The 14262-nt window shown below is 39.9% G+C and overlaps 1 protein-coding gene across 1 annotated transcript in view; it reads right to left on the bottom strand.

The window, feature by feature from the left end:
• Positions 1-4416: 4416 nt before the first annotated feature.
• Positions 4417-14262, bottom strand: part of COG3 (component of oligomeric golgi complex 3) — a 47168-nt gene continuing 37322 nt past the window's right edge. Inside the window, exons 18-23 of the mRNA XM_065407615.1 lie at positions 12382-12470; positions 12138-12272; positions 9518-9593; positions 7074-7201; positions 5899-5997; positions 4417-4482 (exon numbers count right to left, since the gene is read on the bottom strand). Coding sequence (XP_065263687.1) covers positions 4453-4482; positions 5899-5997; positions 7074-7201; positions 9518-9593; positions 12138-12272; positions 12382-12470 — 557 coding nt within the window. The 3' untranslated portion in view covers positions 4417-4452. The remainder of the gene's footprint in view (positions 4483-5898; positions 5998-7073; positions 7202-9517; positions 9594-12137; positions 12273-12381; positions 12471-14262) is intronic.

Below are 14262 nucleotides of genomic sequence, written 5' to 3'. Positions count from 1 at the left end.
ACACTCTGGGTGTTGCAATGTTAGATTTCTCTCTAGTCAAGTAAGATTACATGAGCAGTTCATGGTGAAAACAATAAAACTCATTTTCAAGCATGTCATAAGTGTTTAGCTGTATTCCAATGTAGAGCATCTATGGCACTAAATAGCACATTTGAAAATATGCAGTGGATTGTATATTCCTACGGATAGACCAGTATACGTGCACTAGTTTGATAGAATGAGAAGGTGGCTCTTATAAGTAGGAGAAAGGACAATGGGGTAACCTTAAGTTTGGTGGGAGCCTATGTCAAACAGTGCCTGTTGCGTGACCCAGTGAGCATGCCTTGCCCAGCATTTCAGCCCAGAAATTCATTGTGGGATGAATAAGCAGCATGTGTATAGTGCAACAAAACACCCCTCTTGGTTACTAAAGGGGAAGGGTATGAATATGAATGAAAGTAAAAGATTGTGGATGAAGAGCCTTGTGTGGTATGAACTCTCTCCAATTCTTATCACAGTGATCATCCAGGGGGTTAACAGTGAAGTAGCCTGAGCGACAAGGGTTGGTGTTGAACAAGCTGGCTGGTGTGTTTTTATTTGAAGCCTCCACCTGTGTCCTTCAGTGAGACAGGGTGAAGAGAACGGGGCTCTGCCACAGATCCTAACCGAAACTACAAGTTAATCAAAGAAATGGAGCTAAGAATTTTTTTCCTCTGTGAACTGGTTTTCTTAAATGAAACAGTTGGGCACCACTATTATTTCAGTCTGTCCTTGTAAGTCACTCTCTCCAGTCTTCAGGATTCTTTTGCTCTTCTCTGAAAGGCCTTCAGTTTGTCTACAATTTTCTTGAAGTGCCCAGACCTGAATGGAGTATATTCTAGGAGTGGTCTGACTGGTACTGAATGAAAAGGGACTATAAGTTCACTGCTCTCCATAACATATGGTCTCTGTGCATATAGCCTAAGCTTTTTTCCCCCCTAACATTTCACAGTACCAGCTCATACCTAATTCACTATTATCAAACTTGGCCTCTTTATGTTACTGCATGCCAGATTTCTCTCCCCTTGAATACCTGGGTTTCATATTTCCCCCAGCTACAGTAGCTTGCATTTTAACAGGTTCAGATTCATTTTATTATTTCCTGACAATATTTCTACCTCTCTAGGTCCCTTTAGTAGTCATCACTACTTTCTTTAGTCTTTCAGCTAGCTTTCCATCCACATGGCAGCACTCATAGCCAAATCAATTTCAATTAGTTTTTCCAACTAAAATTTCAAGATGCTATCAAATGATGTACCAGAATTCAGATCTTAGATGTACTTTATTCACTAGTTCAGTAAATGTATTGAAAGGTGATCATGTTCATGTGGCATGACGTTCTTTATAAACTCATTCTACTTATTCTTTATGGCTGTTTTAATGTTTACATCCAGTGTACGTAGGAAGGCATGACATGTTACAGAATTTTATAAAACTTAGAAAAAAAATTACTTATCTAATAAATATTCCTTCCATAAACTGAGTGTGTTTTATGTTGTCCCCACATCATTCCTCCTGTTTGAAACTTCTTGGCTTGGACAAAAAGGGTGCCCCTATGATTTTCACTATTGTATTAGCAATTGGGATGGATGTGGAAACTGGACCGAGACTCAATACAAATAAATAATAGTGTCCAAAAGACTTCTTTGGGTGCCACTTAGTTATTCACTCAATTTAGTTTTGTATGGTATAATTCAAACAGGTGTTAGGACCCTGCCTCTTCATTATGTTTTGTGTGTCCAGGAGAATGATCAAGAAGCAACTGCTATAAGGCACCACTGCGTGACAATTAAACCACTTGAATTCTACAAATGAGATTAGGGAAAACAGGATTTTTTTAAAAATAGTTAATTCAAATGCCACTGTCAAAGCCAACGGATAAATGGGAAGTTTATATTGCATTTACAAGGAAAAAACCACAACAGTCTGGAAGGAACATTCCTACAGGACTGAACACCAGAAGAACAATACATTCAATACGTAATGACAAAGGACAGATAGATGAGCCAGCAAGTAGCTAGGCAACAAGAAAAGCCATCATATAAAACAAGGGCTGAATAATACTTGTGCGTTCTGCCATCAGCTCCCAAGTTTACTCTTAGCAAAAGCCAATTAGTTAAAATATTACAACCTTGGCTTCTTCCCTATAATAAAATTGCAGTGAAGAGACCATTTAGTCACACAAGATCCTTCATGAGTAAAGAAAATACGAATTTACTTTTATTATGACTATAAAGAGATGAATTTAACACAATTAGCTGCACACTCAGTACTCAGTGATACATCTGTCTGTGCCAGATAAAGTCAGTGCTCTTACTGCTAACAACAAAATAGATCTGGTCTTTCTTAATGAAGCATCGTACATGCCTGCAGGATATTTATTGGTTTGCCATTACAGTTATCTTGTCAGACAAGTCTCAAATACACACAAAGCTTTACTCAGGGACCAAAATAGGAAGCAAAATTTTTATTTAAAAAAAAAAAACATTAAAAACAGCAAATGTCTAGTCAGATCATATAAAGCACTTTAAATTAATCTTTTGAAATTATTTACACTATTTTATATGTAAATATCTGAAACTGTACATGTTTAAACAAATCTTCATTTACCAAACAGGCTGAATAAACTGATTGCTCTTGTAATCTTTTAAATCAGCTGTGCTAGAGCTCTCTGAGTATTTTAGAAGTGAAAAGATTCAACACACAAGACTAACATATTTTACCCTTCAGACCATTTCTGTACAATTAATTCAGTCATAACTCTGTACAGCAATCATGCACTCTTTTGTAAAACACTATAAAAAGACCAAATGTACATATATTACAAGGCATTGGACATTATTTTACAGCCTATGTTCTTGAACCGGTAAAGGGAAGAGGTATGTTCTCTTCCTTGTTAGTTCCTTAGTTAATTTCAAGAAGTTACATGAGATCCTGTAAGTACCATTTCCATACCCCAGAGTGTCTGCTATAATGCTGCTCATGGTGGCTTTAAAACTTGCCATTTTAGTATCCAGTCAGCTGATCTGTAACAGCAAAACTGTTAAATCAAGTTACCAAAAATATGTAAAATTTCTACAACATGCAAGCTAGAGAATAAGTAAAAATCTGCCATTTAAGTTGCTATCTTGCCTTCCACATATCTATACAATAAGGTCACTAAAGACACTCTAAAGCCATTTTCAGTGTTTCATCCCGTTTATGGACAAGTGTTTAAGCACTTAACCTTCTGAAATGGAACATAGCAATGTTGTGTATCAATCATTCATTGCACGCTCACCATAATCAGATGTTACACACATATGCATAGTTTACTGATCAGCAGGTACTTCTTTCATGACCCTAACTTACAAAGGTGCTTTTGTATTCACTCATCATCACTTCTCCTTTACACATCTTTACTCCACCGCACCAGTACTGCACAAGTTCCATAGTCACAGCTTTGCCACCAGGAGCTGCTCTTTGAGCCCCTTTCCCTGGCCTACAGCATCTTAGCACTCACTTCTGACAATGCGGCTGCACTGCTCAACCTTAAATCAGAAAAAATAAAAACCCTTAACCTGAAACCTTAAGTACCTAAAAACTTTAATGCTAAGCCTTACCTTTGCCATAAAGCCTTTAGTACATGGGTAGTTCCCCCTCACAAACATTAACAATTATATTGCACAGCTTTCCACTGCAAACCCCATATATTCATTTCATGGTCAGAACTCTAAAGATTCTTCACTTAGAACACTCCAGAATATCAAAGTACAGGTGTCAGTGCTCACTGCTACTAATCATTACAGGCACCCAAAATACATGGCATCAAATATTGCAGGACATTCTGAAATTCAAGGGAAACAAGACAGTTTTCACAAACTAATATACTTTGAACTATGTTCTTCAAATGTATTGTGGACTAAGAAGATTCTTCAGAGGGTTGAGAAAAATGAGTGTGCCTGTCAAAACGAAGCTGCAGCAACATTTGACACTCAGGTCACCATCTCATTCAAATACAGTGCACACTGACTTTTTTCAACTTTGATTTCCTGTCATTTATCTTCAGTGTGTCCCAGGAAATTACTACTTCTTTTACTGCACACACATCTTCTCCATAAAAGGAAAAGACGTAGGTCTTAAATATATTTAAGTCTTAGCATTTCAATCTCAGACGTGTTTACATCTGATGGCAAGGCAGAAACTGAGCTTGGATAAAAATCTTCAGCGAGTTTGTTCCCTTAAGTTTTAGGAAATCAAAAACTGCCGTACTTGAAACAATTTGTAGAACTCAATTCTTCTGTAAATCAGTATTAAGCAGCCCGGGGAGTATTAAAGCTGATGCCTTGACGGATCCCAGTGTAAATCCTTTATTTACTTCTGGCAAATGACTTCATGTCCCCTTCGCTGCCTGGCATACCACTGAAATTTACCTCAAACGGCCTGACTGTTGGGCTATTTAGACATTGACAAAAGTAGGTTCACCTGAAAGGCAAAATGAAAGTATATGTTAGCTATTGTGTTGTTACCATCATTCAAGGTCAGGAGCAGACTTATGCTGGTTGAGCATCTAAACAAACATTCTACAAATCTCCAAGAATTTAGAGGAACCAAGAGAACAATTATAAGAATATTGGTCAAAAAGTGCAATCACCAGTTCTAGCTAACTTACAGACTCCTACTATGCAATCGATGACTTGACAAACTAGCTCTTCCAGCTGTTACAATCTATTGTGTCAACACGGCTTCTAATAAATCTGAGGGGAGGGATAGCTCAGTGGTTTGAGCATTGGCCTGCTAAACCCAGGGTTATGAGCTCAATCCTTGAGGCGGCCATTTAGGGATCTGGGGCAAAAATCTGTCTGGGGATTGGTCCTGCTTTGAGCAGAGGGTTGGACTAGATGACCTCCTGAGGTCCCTTCCAACCCTAATATTCTATGATCTGCATGCAATTTTAAAAGAAAGTTATGTGCAGTAGCCATTTGATAGACAATTAAGTAAATTTAAAATACCCAAGAGGGGTATCTGAATCATTTACATTAGTAATAACCCAGAAAACTTTAGCTTACATAAACCAGAAGGGGAGGAATAAAAGAGATCCAAAAGACTGGTGCATCATTGTCCATCACTGAAAAGACAGAAATCTCACTACTGTGGGGAAAAAAATCCACCTTATCCCAGTAGATTATTCCTGCTCCATCTTCAGAGGAAGTTAATATTCTTCTCCCCACTTCATGTTCCCTGTCAAAATACCCTGTGGGGAAATTCCTCCTGTCCACATATTTGAGTTTAATACTGTGTGAACAAGAATCACCAGTTGATCCCCTATACCCAAGATACCACTGATGTCCAATACATTTTTTTTTTTTTTAAAGCTATGGGATCGCTAAGAGAGTGGCTTATGCAGGGCCTCCTGATGCAGAGAGTTCCTTACACTGATTATCTTTGCGGATAAAAGCCCTCCTTAAACCTGAAATTCTGTTTAAATTTCCATGATTAGCCACATTTTTCCAGTTGTTCTTGAGTTCAAACAGATCCTTGCAATTCCTTCAGAATTTTTACACACCTAGCACATCTGATCACTTCTCCAAAGAGGAAAGGTGCCCGAAGTGGGTGTAGTTCACCAGAACAGTCCTTGCCATGACCTTGTACAATAAAATCCCAACGCTGCATGTCTTAATCACTAATCTCAGTTTTAAAACAGTTTAATAGATATTGGTAAAAACTAAACAATTGCATTTGCTCAGGGTTTAGAGTTCAAATTAATTCTGGATTTTCAAAGAATCAGAAAAGAGGAATATGAATAAAAATTAGGCAAAATGGAAAAGTAGGTTAATTTAAAAATGTGAGCTAGTCATGTGAAAATGAGTAATCTGTAAAATAAAGAGCTTCACTTTATACCTGTTCCATTGAAGGACAAGCTATGATCTGGAGATCTTCATTGCTAAATTCTTCCTTTAACAAAGCATGGAGTTTCTGGAACACTTGCTGAATATTATTCTTTATAAAGGAAAGAAAAACATTTAGTGTTGGAATATCACAAGATCTGTCTCAAATATGAAACAAACTGAACATCCTGTGTATCAAACAGCCTCTGAAGTGAATGGAGAAGTGTGTGTGGTAGAACTCTGTGCTCTTAAAAGTGGTTCTCCTCTAAAAAGTAACTCTAAAAATGGCATAGAGAGGTTTCCTTGTCTATTGTGTGACTACTCCAGATCATATGTGCTCCAGATCAAAGATGGGGGGCGGGGGGGTTCTTAACACTTAGCCCTGTACACTTAACCTGGCATCTAAGAACCATGCTGGGTTTTCTAGTGTGTGCACATTCACCAGTAACAGGCCCTCTGTTAAATCTGGGCAACCCTCATTGCCTTTGATCGGTCTGCACAGGTATAACTTGACTGGACTTACCCAAGGTTGGTGATATACAAGAAGAAAGAATCCAGCAACTCTCTCAATATAGTGTTTGCTGTGCACACTGGGTAGGAGTAAAGCAATATACACCTCTACCCCAATATAACGCTGTCCTCGGGAGCCAAAAAAATCTTACCGCGTTATAGGTGAAACCGCGTTATATCGAACTTGCTTTGATCCGCCGGAGTGCGCAGCCCCGTCCCCCCAGAGCACTGCTTTACCGCGTTATATCCAAATTCGTGTTATATTGGGTCGCGTTATATCGGGGTAGAGGTGTACATTTATTTTCTTTAGTCTGAACACTTACATCAGGTCTGTGAAATAAGGTTCCATTTTTACACGGTCCCTTTTATGATACACTAGACTGCTTACTTATTACATGCATGATGTCTTTCATATGATTACTGTCTGGATTTCTAATGTACAATAACTCACATAGAAGAGTATGTAATGGACAAGAGCAACAGAAATTCAGAAAATCTTGTCAAAGTTAACAAGAAAAATAAATAATCATCTGATAAAGAAACTTAGAAACAGCTACATTAATTCATTCCTACAAAAAATAAATGAGCTTACAAAGCACACTTTCAGAATCTATTTAACTACGTTAAGGTTGGCCAATCTATGGAAAGTATGCTGATGTATACACTAACAATACTTACCCTAATTGGCTTAAACAAAATGAATTCAGTATCCTTATTGGCCAAGTATAATGACATGCTTCGTAACATTGATGGCAGCTTTGTTTTTATTGTCTTATAAGTGGAAGACACTAAATCATTGACCTTTGCTGGAAATAAAATTTAAAATGATTAGACACAAATATTTGCTCCTGCTGGTTGAAAGTTTATGTTCCAAATGATCCCCTCTATTTTTTCCCTACTTTATGCACATCACCACCCCACACCCCTCTGAACCCCCAAAGTCACAGTCACCACCCTTCAGTAGTAAAAAGCCTCGACAAGACTCCTCCCTTCGAGGTTCCTCATTTAGTTGGAGACAGGGCCGGCTCTAGGATTTTTGCCGCCCAAAGCAAAAACAATTTTGGCCGCCCCCCCCCCCGGTTTTTTAATTACCCCACCCCCGGCCCTGCCTCAACTCCGCCCCTTCCCCAAATCCCCAGCCCTGACTCCTCCCCCCAGGCTCTCAAGCCTAGGAGGGAGGGAGGGGGAGAAGCGGCGCCCGCGCCACGGCCGCTTGGGATCTCCCCCTCCCTCCCAGGTTTGAGAGCCTGGGAGGGAGGGGGAGACTCTGAGTGGCCGCGGCGCGGGCGCCGCTTCTCCCCCTCCCTCCCAGGCTCTCAAGCCTGGGACGGAGGGGGGAGCAGCGGCGCGCGAAACGGCCACTCGGGATCTCCCCCTCCCTCCCAGGTTTGAGAGCCTGGGAGGGAGGGGGAGACCCCGAGCGGCCGCGGCGCGCGAAACAGCTGATTCGCGCGCCGCTGCTCCCCCTCCCTCCCAGGCTTGAGAGCCTGGGAGGGAGGGCGAGTAGCGGCGCACGAATCAGCTGTTTCGTGCGCCGTGGCAGCAGCAGCGGAGGTGAGCTAGGGCGGCCAGGGCACATTTTTAGGGGCGGCATTCTGGCGCCGGCCATGCCGCCCCTAAAAATTTGCCGCCCCAAGCACCAGCTTGTTTTGCTGGTGCCTAGAGCCGGCCCTGGTTGGAGATGTGACTGTTGGGCAATACTCAGACCAAGAAAAGAAAATAGTACTTTGCAAGATTTCCTTAAAGCACTCAGGCCCGGTCTTCATGGAGACAGACAGAGCACCTAGCACTAACCATATGCCTGAGACGGCTATGCAGCCTGCCATCACAGGAATGCTGTGCTGGATTGAAACATGCTTTCTATATTGTTGCTACATATTTTTAATGCCATTTTCAAAGAGGCTTGAAAAAAACATGGGGAAATATTCACAAACTTTGGGGGGAAAAGGGTTACATCCTTTATTTTTTTACTCTTGCAGCTTTTGTATTTTCCTTTCCCTTCTCCAGCCTCAGAGAAATCTGACAGCATGGCAAATAGTATGTAGGACAGTCCCAATGAGCTAAGTGCTTCTTGAAATTTCATTTAAGAGAAACAGGTTCTCATTTGCACACATGCTATGTTCACATTTGCATTTATGTACAGAATCACAAAGCAAAAGACATAAGCTAGAAATTATAGCCAAGAGTTCCAATTAGCAGCAAGACTGTCTGACCTGCAATGAGGCAGCACTGAATTATAAACAAACGTGTCAGGCTTTGCATTTGAGGAACTTAGTGCAACTAAAGGTTCAGATCTATGACACAAAGATTCAGATTTCTAGATCTACTTGTTGTAAATATCACAAAATATTAACTGCTCAAACCCAACAAAGGTTCCTAGGAAGTGTTCTCATTTGAGCTCTTAATATGAAGGAATTGGTAGTTGGCTTCCCACTTTGCATATTCTCAAGAGTTGAAAATGTAATGTATTTACAAAACTATAAACAATAAGCCCCAAAGTAATATTCAGTGATCCCTTTGATATAGAAGCAGGAGCTTTACCTTAATCTAATCAAGGTAACTTTCAAGTACACTTTGCATTAAATGGTCATCACATGAAAAGCGCATTTCAACAGTCACATCTTCAACACTGTTTAATGCACCCATGCACTGCACAAATTAAACTCATGTTTTCAAGTTTTTCAGACATTGAAAGTCACCTACAGGATATGGAAGATGAAGCTCTCTGGTATTAGATACTGAAACTAACACAATTGTTGAAAATACTTTGACCAAGATTTTCAAAAACTAAAGCGACCGAGAGCTGTTGTGTGCTTGGCACTCTGAAAATTAGAAAAGTTCCTAAATACGGATTAAGGAACCTAACATTTTAGGCTAATTTTGAAAGTCATGGCCTAAGAGTACAGAAAACAAATTACTTCCTGAAATGGTCTAGCCCAGAATGTGTTTTGTATTGCTTTAATATTCTCAAAAGTCATAACTAGAAAGGTTGTTTGGGTAAGTGGAATAGTTTTCAAAACAAGTTCTAGAAAAGTGGGAACTAATACAAACTGTCCTTTATCAGCCAATATACTATCCTACAACAGCCTCAATAAAATGAAAATTGTAAAGCAAAGGAATACCTGGTTGTGCCCAAGGCTGCTGTGAAAGGTTGTATTTGGGACCTCCCTGACTGGCCATTGCTTTCAATGCAGCAACCTAAAACAATTAGATTGAAAGAATGCGAAATTTTTGTTTCCATTGGTATCAAAAAGTGAAATCATATCAAACAAGCCAGTAATATTTAAATAAAGGTCTTAAAATTTCTAGTCTGAGACCGTTTTTTTTCCTTTCTTGTATATTTTGATTGAGGATATAAATAGAAGGAAAGTCAAGTCATGACAAATGCAATTCCAAAAACAGTAGTGTAAGATTTCTGCTCCATATTTATTTATACAATTAATAGGAGGCTAATTTAATCTTGATAATACTTATGCCTGCCATAAATGAAAAGGGAAGCAAAACGAGATACATTAACTATTTCACAAGAATCTGTAGCTACATAAAAGATAACCGAGTAAGCCCTTAAAAGGAGAAGTGTACCTAGCCAATCTTGGCCCAAAAAAATGTAAATGCAGCAGTCAAACCCATGTAGGCATCTTAACATGCTGAGTGGTCAGAATGTCATACTGTACAATATAAAAACTCTTCTCACAACTGAAATTAGAAATGGGGCCAGATTTACAAATATATTTAGACGCCTATAGATAGGCACTTTTGTATATCCCACTGGGGGCTTAAGTAAGCTAGGTGCGTAAATTCTATTGAAAATCATAGGAATTACGCACCTAACTCACTTAGGCACGTTTGTAAATCTCACTAGGCACCTACCTCGATCTTTAGGCATCTAAATATTTCATCTAGTCCATGGACCAAGGTAAGATAGGCACTTTTTTAAAAGTAAATTCACTGTTGTAATTTTCTGAACTCCCAAAAGCAAGGAAACAGGATAACTTTGGTGTCACTGCAACCACCAGTCTTGAGGTGTCACAATCCTCATGATAAACCTGTTTATATGCAGTTATACTAAAGAGGTTACAAATACGAGGACTCGTAACAATGCTCAGCATGTCCAGTGCTTTTCCTCTTCAAAGCACTTTACAAACATCATTTCTATTGTATGATCTTTCCACACTGACCTTGCATATAAAAAGATAACTTCCAGAGAACAAACTCAGCATTAATACTGGTTCAGAGATGTACACTGAACAGAAAAGAAGCTTTTCTGCATCCTCCTTCAAACAGACACATTTACTGCTTAAAGTCTACCGTACAGAAAGTGTTACTATAAAAAAGTCTGAGAAAAGTTACCTCCATGGATCTCTTGCCTCCATCTCAACAGTATACATCAGGAGAAAAAAAGTTATTTAATATAGACTACCTCTATCTGCCAGGCTAAGAACACTATTCTTCCATGAAAAATACTGCTCTAAATGCACTGTGTTACAATCTCTCACACTGCAAATAAAGCTTGTATTGCCATTTTAAGCAAGACTATTATGGTTTATTCCCAGGTATGTTTGCTTGGTTGGTTTTAGTTCGTGTTCATAACTTAAAACGTGACATGGTAATTCTGTTCTTAAAGCTTTCAATACCATATTCATAAAAATTGTGCAAAAACTATGTTAAGAAAATAAAACTGTTGCAAAGTCAATCATGTAGAAGTTAGGAAATTACAAACTATCGTAATGCATTTGAACATGCAACCTTAATTCTGGCATTTCCTTAACTTTTCAGTGCTTGACTTTATACATAAACTGCTAAATGAACATTATGATGTCTGCAATTTCCTGGGTTTTTAAAAAGCAAACTGAAAATAAATCCCATCATGTGGCATCATATTAACACCCACATGGTTCATCAGCAGGGTCGGAACCTTAATATCCACTGCACAGATCTCTGCCACTTGAACTAAGAATAACTGGCAGCAATAGTAGATTGTCATCCTCCATGTGGACAAACACTAGAGGGGGATGAGACCTATTTGCTAGTGTACAGTTACTGACAGCAGAAGAATGGCCAAACTCAAGAATCTTGGGTTCCATTCCAAGTTAGTGGTTACAGACCCTTCTGCCCCAGTCTCCCCACCCTACCACCCCGTTCATCCGAATCCTGTCTCTTCCTCTCCTCCTGTGCCAGGAGCAGCACTTGCAAGGAAAAGTCCTGCTCACCCCACATGTTCACGGGCTTGGGCATTCCGAATACTGACAGAATCTTTCGAGAATGTAACTAATTTAATTAACTGCCACACTCTAAGCCTCTAAGCACATGACATCTGTGATTTTTCAAGAGCTTATACACTCAGTAAAATTTGGCTGGCTTTTCATGAAACAGCAAAACAAAAATCCCCGGCACCAAGGGCACCCCCTTCCCCCCCGGCTAAATTTCAAGTCCCTGCTCCAAAGCACTGAATTATGGCCCTGCTCTAAAGCACTGAAGCAATGCAGCTTCTCAATGAAACAGCATGAGAATTATGTTTCCCTAATCTCATTCTCAGCAATGGCGGAATAATTTCTGCTTAGGTAATAAGTAACTGAAAACGGAGTCTTATCATGGGAAGTGTCAGGCAGCCTTAAGTATAGGCTGCTCTACCAGCGCTGTCTATTATAAAATGAACATTAAACAAATTTAAATACAAATTAATCCTGCCATTTCAGGAAAAAATATTTCAGTCAACACAGCGAATACATAGCCTCTTTGTACCTTTGACATGAACTCCTCCGGCTGCTCTATAAACTGTTTGGTTTGCTGCTGAATAAACTGCTCACAAGCTGATTTCAGGTGGTGGTCTACATCTTTCTTAGAGTCAATATAATGTTCTCTGATCTCTGGAGTACCCTTGAACATAAGACAATTATCTTCTTTTTATTTGCCCAGAAATCACCACACATTTAAACGAAATGAGATTTTTTTCCTATGCGGAGTTAACAAAAAGACTCCATATTACCTCCAATAAGAACTGTATCAGTGCGTTGTTGCTGTTTAGCCTAAAAAATCTTGGAACAGTCCTTGGGTTCAGGATTTTAAATGCTGCATCTGTGAAGCAGAAAGTCGACCAGACTGTAAATGTGCAGGATTCAGCCAGAGTAATTTAAACAGAAATACTTCATTTCTTCATTACAATGGCATGGCATGATTACTACTATTTGTTATTAAAGTAACACCCAAGGACCCAATCAGATGAGCGTCCCTCGTACTAGCCCCAATACAACTTCAAAATAAGAGAGTCCACACACTGGGGAGCTTACAATGACCTCACCGCACATTAAGCAGTGGTGCCCTTTGTTTGGTTTGTCAGAGAAGGTGTGTTGCCCCTTTAAGGATTAGAGAGCCAGCGAGATACGTGCTAAGTAGACGCTTCTCCAGGTCAGGTCAGCATGGGGATTCAGACTCATTTCCCTCCCCTCCCCAGGTGATCGGAAGAGAAGGGGACTATTTACACCCATATTTGTGCAGTACAAACCCTCTTTTTCACTTGGACCAGGCTGAGCAGCACCCACCCTCCCATCCATGGCAATAGTTGAAATACCAGATTTCATCATGATATGCGGTGGGCATTACGCTAGTCAAGCCTTTCTTGGGGGGCGGGGAGGGAGGGAATTTTTCCCTCACCTCCAGATTGGCCAAAGAGAGGTGGTTATTTTTACCTTCCCCCAACAAGCTGGGGGCTTAGTAGGATGAACAAATGAAAGGGGGGTTAGCCTATGATGTCACAACTCATGATGTAAGCTTGGTGCAGATGTCCACTGCAGCTCTTTTGTAGGAAAGGGATACGGTGATCAGATAAAATGGATTGGGAAATTATTTAAAGGAGGTATTCTTTAAAGGAGTAGAAATTGGGGGTTTGGGGCTCCAATGACTGGTATGGCAGAGAGTCAACCCCCCTCCTTTATAGCCTCTTTTAATACTCATTCAAGGTGGGAAGGTCCCAGCAGCAGGTTGGCTGAGGACTAAGATAGGAAAGGGGGAGGGCTGCCAGCAGCCCCCTGGGTATATGTAAGTGATTATGGAAGTACCTGCACTGTACACTTATCTGCCAGCTACTCTCAGACATTTAGGAATAAAATTGCGGGCTAATTAAACCACATCCAGAGTCTCCTGTCCTCTTTCTGGTATAGCCAGATAACCTAATATTTGTTAGTGCCAGCAATGTAAATGGTGCTGTACAAGACAAAATCTGTTCTTATGAAGGTACACTTCAAATAGACAAATACTATACACCAAAATGTACTCAGCCATGTAGAGAATGGTGATAGTTTAGGGACCATCCTGCAAACCCCGATTTATGTGTGAGTAGTTCTACCGATGTCAGTGGGATTATTCACAGAACTAGGGAGTTAGTCACCTGAGTAAAGGTTTATAGCATTAGACCCACACAGCATCCCAAACCAGTGACTGATGTGTTAGATGCATGGTGTCTGTTTGTTTTTTAATAAGGGGAAGGTGACAAAATTTCAATACTGACGTGGATTTGCATTTATGAGGTTTGTGGAAGTAGTGAGAAGAAAAGTAGTAATACTGATACCTGCAGTAAGTGTACCAACATATAAGTGCCAAAGAAAATGAACCCATTTCCAAAGGGGTGTGAGAGATTAAAGGGATACCATCAGCCTGAAATATAGTCAATTTAAAAAAAAATTAATTGGAAGAAGTTTCAGGTACTGCCTGTGTCCCAGGGTCCATTTGCCAATTTGTTGTTTTGTATACCGGTATCTTCCTTTTATTTTTAAAAAGTGTTTCTCTCCTGTGTTGCTGTAAAAAAGGTCCACACAAACAGGAGAAACTGACTATTGCAAGACTAGCTATCTTGGAAGTGCTGTTAAATGCA

The sequence above is a fragment of the Emys orbicularis genome, chromosome 1 (genome assembly GCF_028017835.1).
Source record: "Emys orbicularis isolate rEmyOrb1 chromosome 1, rEmyOrb1.hap1, whole genome shotgun sequence".
Lineage (NCBI taxonomy): Eukaryota > Metazoa > Chordata > Testudines > Emydidae > Emys > Emys orbicularis.
The sequence above is the reverse complement of the archived record's forward strand: the minus strand, read 5'-3'. Positions and strand labels throughout refer to the sequence as shown.